The sequence below is a fragment of the Cyclopterus lumpus genome, chromosome 14 (assembly GCF_009769545.1).
Source record: "Cyclopterus lumpus isolate fCycLum1 chromosome 14, fCycLum1.pri, whole genome shotgun sequence".
Classification (NCBI taxonomy): domain Eukaryota; kingdom Metazoa; phylum Chordata; class Actinopteri; order Perciformes; family Cyclopteridae; genus Cyclopterus; species Cyclopterus lumpus.
In genome coordinates, this window is record NC_046979.1 from 9,504,903 (window position 1) to 9,511,790 (window position 6,888).

Here is a 6,888-nt window from a genome sequence, read left to right on the forward strand (position 1 = left end):
CAGCACTGACGATATCAACCTCTCCTCCAGGTAGTGTGCCAGTATCTGCATCCTTCGACTGTCTGGTGGCGGAGCAGGGCTGCATCCAGGAGCAGTCCTGCATGGTGCTCTACCGGCTGCTGGAGTACTGTGCTGCCGAGGAGGCCGTGTCGCCCCTCGGCCGAGATGCCCGCTTAGAGTGCCTTGAGGCCCAGAACTCCTTGCAGCATTACCGCCCCTTTCAAGTCTGCAAATGTCAGCGTGGCTCTCGCAGAGAGGAACACTGCCTCAGGGTCTACTGGACTGTGAGATTTGCAGGTGGGTTTAAGCACTCGCATCTGCATGCTTGAATTCTCAGCTGCATAATCCATGTAATAATACTCTTCACTGTTGTTTCAGCATATGATGAGTATGAAGTGTCTCCATATGAAGAACTGGAGTTAAATCTGGTGAGGAATATTGAGATGTCACGTATGGCCTCCATCATGTCAGGTACTGGTCTTATCACAAATTATTCAATGTGTGACACCAAAGTCACTGTAGTTCAAGATTTATATTTCCTGATATATGTTTCACTGTTTTCCTTCGTGGTGACCTCCAGCTTCCACTCTTTCTGTGGACGGCCAAAACCAGTGTCTGAAGGCAGCGCAGGACTGTGGCCTGTATGAGAAATGTGGCTCCCTGCGGTCAGAATACGTCGTCGCCTGCACCAAGCGGTCGACGGCGTCTGACAACGCTTGTAACCGCCAGAAATGCCACAAAGCCCTCAGGCGCTTCCTGGAGCGCGTGCCAGAGGAGTACAGCTTCGCTCTGCTCTTCTGTCCTTGCTCTGACACTCTGTGTGGGGAGCGCCGGAGGAAAACCATCGTCCCGTCATGTTCCTATGAGGAGAATGGGAGAGGGGAGGAGAGAGTGGGCAAGCCAAACTGCCTGAGCCTGCAGAACTACTGCTCCAGAGACGAGCTGTGTAGGTAAGGCAGTTGTTCGGGTCGAACAATACAATACATTAAGTGCCTTTAATGAGGTTTTAGCATGAAACCACACGGAACCGAAGAAATTAAGATATCACAATGTGTACTGCAAAGCATCAAAATACAAAGGATCAGAAGAAATACCACCAACGGGTGTCACAACAAATTGTGGGCCCAATACATAAGCAGTCTCTGTGCGCCCCCTATTCATTTATTTCGGTGTTTGTGTGCGTTTACAGTGTTAGCAGGTTGTTGTGTATACCGGATTGGCATAGCATCTTAACCTACTCATACTTTACCATATTGACCTTGATTATGTTTTTAGTTTTTTTTAAATATCTTTTTGTGGATCAGAACTTGTTTTTATAAAGAAGCTAATTAAATCTGACCACAATGTAACAGAAAACCCATTGAAAATGTTTCATTTTCAAATTTAGAACAAATTAATTGGACTAGATTTTGGAGATCAGAGGTCAGTGTGACATTACAAAACATGTTTTTTGACCATAATTCAAGAATTCATACTCTGATTATGAAATGTCCAATACAATTACATATTTAAGTGGTGACAAGGATGTACAATGATGCTTGACTGGTTAGTGTACAACTACAAGGCAGTTCTAGTTTCATTACGTTTCCAAAGAGAAGTGGGTGGTGGCGACTGAAAGATTTGACTAAAACAACACAAGTATGCAACTATCTATTTTTCTGTTTTGTATTTTTCACTCTTACACTGTGTTGTTGTTTGTGTTCTTTCTCTTAGCTTGACTCCAAATCCCCAAATGAAATTGTCCAATTGTTGTATTTGTGTGTGCGTGTTTCAGATCCCGATTCGCTGATTTCCAACACAACTGCCAGCCCTCCCCTCTGTCTGCCTCTGGCTGTATGCGAGACAGCAGAGCTATGTGCCTGAAGGCTTACGCTGGACTCATAGGTGAGACAGAAAAAAATTAATGACAGAGAGAGAAAGAAATATACCGAAAGCTGCTTAAAGGACTTGTTACTGGAAATCATCAGTAGGTGTCTAACAGTGATATTTAGATTATATTATAATCACTTTATTGCACAAAATAACTCTGGGGTTCATAAATGGTCAACTGTAAATAGTCCAGTCAGCATCATTTTGAAAAACTTTAATTTAATTTCCAGCAGCTCTACAAAATGATCCAGGTCATATTATTTGCTTCTGTTTCTCACTATTTATCAAAAAGTAATTTTGTCGACCTTATCAATATCAAGAGCTGGAAAACTGGTGACACCGGGTCCCCAGGGCACTAATATTGTTGTTAGACTGCACCTTACCCTCCATGGAGGTGTGTGCTGAAAAGGAAAATCCTCTGCCCAAGGGAAATATTATGAACAACGTTTTAAAAGTTTCACCTGTAATATGACTTTATTCCTCTTTCTTCAACCAGGCACCATCATGACTCCCAACTATGTGAGCAACAGCAGCACAGAAGTGTCTCAGTGGTGCACATGTGACGGCAGCGGGAACGAATGGCAGGGCTGTCAGCGCATCCTGACCTTGTTCAGCAGCAATACGTGTCTGCGTGAGTCTAATGTGACGATGTTTACGGCATGCAGTACAATATACCTGCAGGGCTGCATGTCCATAGTGAGATAGTGTCCAAAAGAAGGGAGTTTCTTACTTAAGTTATGTGCAGCCTCCAGGATAGAAACTGTATGTGACCATGTCGATGCACAGATGTGTTTCAAGCCAAAATGAATAACTTTCTCTTTGAACTACAGCAAAGAGGTTTGCACCTTTGGTGTTGTGCTTGTTTCATCTTGCTGATTTTAGTCTGCAGTGAAATGAACCCAACTATACCATTTAGTCAAGTTAAGACGTTAGATTAGATTTAAATTTAATTATATTTGTATTATTGTATTATAGCATAAAAGCTGCCTGACAATATGCCATAAATTCACACAAGCCAGTGACCAGAGAGATTGTCTATAACAAAATTCATTTAGAAAAAAGTATTATGTCCTACTGGAGAAGTTAAAATAATGATGCTTTTATCTTTAAAAACGTGTAAAAAGAAAACCATAAGTCTCACATGAATGTTGGTCAGTTCAGTAATATTCATGACTCGGCAAATTTGAGTTTGGGTAGAAGCAGCACCATATGATTATTCTTGTAACTTAATCCCAATGATTTAAAGTCAAATGTTTCCAAACTGAACTCCTCTATAATAACTGTCAGTTATTTCTGTCCCAAGATAATGACAGAGGAAATGTTACCCTTTAGCTGTCAAATCTGAGTATAAAATACATTAACCTTGAGATGCTTCTCAAATTAATTATTGTAAGTTGTGCTTTAAGGCAGAATTCAAACGATGCCCATCATAATTGATGATTGAGAGGGCAAAGCATTGAACCATATCGTTTTCCTACAAAAAAGTAAATGTCAAATGACATTCTTCATTGTGTCTGGTTAGATGGTCTCATATGAATGTGATTTCCAAGTTATGTGGAGTCAATGAATCCTTTCTCCAAATGTGACAAACAAAAATTGGCTTCTTCTTGAATTGTTGCCAAACCAGCACGGGTTGAAAGAGCAACATAAGAGCCTATACTCAAGAAGCTCTGCTTAAGTATAAAAATAACTGCTACCGTAAAACATGCTCAAAGTAACTAAGTACCGGATGTAAAGACTAAGGGTCAGATGAAAGAGTGGACAATGGAGTGGCTGTAAAACCCACCAAAATGACTTATATTATCATCAGAATTTAATTTATTGAGTCCAGTAACATTTGGAAGGTCTAAAAGAGCCGTATGATTACATCATTTTATTACATCCATGTTATACTTTGATGCACTGACATGCTCTCAACCTGGCCCGTCTGCAGAAGGACTGCGGCATGCGTGCTCTGTAGACCACAGAAACCCAAGGTCGCTTTTCTCATTGTATGCTCCTAGACAATGACAATGCTAACATAGATGAAACTTGAGAGGATCACTAGAAGTATTACAATTCATCCTGCGGGGGAATAGGATGTGTGTACCAAAATGAATAGCAATCCATCCAGTAGTTATTGAGATAAATCAGCCTAAACCAAAGTGGTGGGCCAACCGACCCACCAAAATCACCATCTCAAGAGACTCCACACTTATGTGGCTCAACAGTGCAGGTCATTTCCTAACCAATATATTAAAATATATTTGTGCCCAATCATGCACAGTATTTACTGAGTTGGTGGCTCTAAAAGCTTGTAAAAGTCACTGATAATATTGTGGTGATGCTTCAAGGAGGAATAACCATGGGAACGTAATGAAGATGGCTCCTGCTGATTGTGTTACAGGCAGTGGCATCAGCTCCATGGGGATCTCTGCACCTCCTCCTGTGGAAAACACTCCTGTGCCAGCTTCTCAGCCCTCCCCACGCGTCCACCAGGAGAGGGTCCACTTTGACACTCTCCCTGAATTCAACAGTGTAAGCACTCTCTACTTATTTGGTGTCTCACCATATGCTAGTGAATTGAAAGAGTTGACTGTGTATCAGGTTGTAACACCTAAGTATCAACAGCAGACTGTTGGGCCCAGCAGCTCCCGCCTCCCTCATTTACCCTTCTCTCATTGTGGCGGAGGATTAGCTGTAAGTGTTTGCAATATTAGACTCAAACCTTAGTGTTGATATTCATGTATGCACACCCATCTGCTCCATATTCTCACCATTTTAATACTCCTCAATCTGCATTTCCTCTTCATCCTCACCTGCCCCCCAATCCCTGACAGCACAAACACCCTGCCACTGGTGGGGCTGCATATTATCCAGATATACAGTTTATTTAAAGATGAAGCATTTGAGTTTCCTAATTTGTTTGTGTAACACTGAAGTTGAGATGATGCAACAAAGGGAATGTATCTTGTAATATATTAGTTTTTCCTATGACCTCATTAACCTCCGAATAAGAAAATTAAACTGAGCGGTCAGGAACGAGCAAAATACCACTGAGGTTGTAACAAAGATCTGGCGAAGAGTGGATGAAGGACCGGGTAGATATACTGTTGAGTGATGAGTTGATGGAAGGCAGCTGAGTTACATTACATTACATATCATTTAGCTGATGCTTTTATCCAAAGTGACTTACAATAAGTGCATTAAACCATGAGTCCAAACTCAGAACAAGAAGAACAAGAATACAATTCCTTCAAGAAAGCCAAACTGGGCAGGTGACGTGAATTGTAATCAGGAGGAAGCTGGGAGGAGACCAGGTCTTGGGCCACGCCCACACAGACACACAAACACACACAAACACACACACACACACACTCACGCACACAAGCAGGGAAGAACAGGCAGCCGTGACAGTGAGAGTTGAAGAGCAACTGCTGTTAGTGTTTCCTGAGGACAAATTCTACAATAATAGAATTGTCTTACAGAAATTGAAGTCATTTATATTGAAGGCATCCTTAAATGTGGTTTTCAAAATCTCATTAACTAGAAGTTGTTTTCGCATTAATATTCATAATGCATATAATTTCAGACAGAGGGTATAATGTGATGTTTTAGAGGGCGATAAACTTGCGACAAGTTTTCATTTGGTTTCTAATGTTAATATGTTTTGCATTTGAAAAGCACTGCAATGCATTTGCATTGTTCAAACCCCATTTTGTCAATTTAGACTACACCAAACTAGAAGGCCAGTCCTGTTAGATGCTCACGGACAATGTCTTCATGTTGTGTTCTGTCCGGTGCCAAACCTCATACTCTTATTTTGGTGGACAGATTGATTTTGAGCCAAGTAATCATCAGATAGACTTTGGTGTTGATATAGATGGGATTTCTGCCAAGAGAAGGATATTGTTTTCTTAGCCACTTTGATACCCGATTGTCTTTATAGAGGCCTCTAAATCAGGTTTACTGTATGATACTATCTAAGAAATGTAAGTAATGCATCATCTTGCTGCACTTAGATTAGTTACTCATAAACAGGAGTGTGTTAACGAGTGTCTTGTTGTCCCTGTTTACATCGTTAGAATAATGTAGTGGTTTTGGACAGCAAAGCCCAATCATTAATGAACACATGATTCTATTATCTGACACAGAGACAATAAAAACAACACCTGAAAAACACATTTCAAAACAAACTTAGTTATCAAAGTGCTGAATCAGGACTTCTCTGACACAGTGGCAAGTGGTATATGTTTCCTTTGTCAGGTGGTCTGCTTGTTCAAACTCTCAACATAATAGCCTCCTGGTTGTTTTGGCTGCAGCTTCAGTATATTTTTCTATAGTTATAAATTCTGCGTTTATGTGGACTTTCTCTTCCCTCCACGCTCCACCACTTATGTTAATTGGAAGAATCGCTCTTTCCCCGTCCCCCCCTTTTACAGATGGAGGACAGCGAGGAAGATGAACGGGAGGAGGAAGAAAGCGAGGAATTCAACATCATGCCACCGTTTTCTGAGAAGGACTCCAACACTGAATCCGGGGCTAGGGGAAGTAGAAGTGGAGCAGCTAGCCGAGCCGTACCGGTGATAACATTACTGCTGCTGCCGACGCTGCTCCTGGACCGAGAGTGTTGGAGCTACTGAAGCCTCCGTCTCATTCCCTACATCCTACACTCGCTACCACTTTCAAATCCATCACTGCACTCAGAATGAGTCACAAAGGACATTTGTGAGGAGGAAATGCTCCATTTTTAATTTAATTTGTTTGCATTTTTAAAATACCCTGACTTTATGTTATATTTCAGTTTTTCTGATATCCCTGCCTCCCCAAGAGTTCAAAGATATCAGCAGTCCTGCAGTATCTGCCACAAGTCTCAAGTCCTCTCCTATGAAATGCAGGGAACAACGTGAGCAGATATATGAGTGCATGGGTGAATTTAGAAATGCTGTCTGGGCAAATACTCAATCTAGAGCTTTTAACAAGAAGCACATCGCCCAAGGCCACCTCCACTATACACACTCCAAAAAACCATAACCAGTC

The 6,888-nt window shown here is 41.5% G+C and overlaps 1 protein-coding gene across 1 annotated transcript in view; it reads left to right on the forward strand.

The window, feature by feature from the left end:
- LOC117742818 (GDNF family receptor alpha-4-like) overlaps positions 1–6,491 on the forward strand; it is an 8,774-nt gene extending 2,283 nt beyond the window's left edge. The window contains exons 2-8 of the mRNA XM_034550461.1: positions 31–297; positions 379–471; positions 581–950; positions 1,775–1,884; positions 2,366–2,500; positions 4,256–4,386; positions 6,291–6,491. Of these exons, the coding sequence (XP_034406352.1) occupies positions 31–297; positions 379–471; positions 581–950; positions 1,775–1,884; positions 2,366–2,500; positions 4,256–4,386; positions 6,291–6,491 (1,307 nt within the window). The remainder of the gene's footprint in view (positions 1–30; positions 298–378; positions 472–580; positions 951–1,774; positions 1,885–2,365; positions 2,501–4,255; positions 4,387–6,290) is intronic.
- Positions 6,492–6,888: the final 397 nt, after the last annotated feature.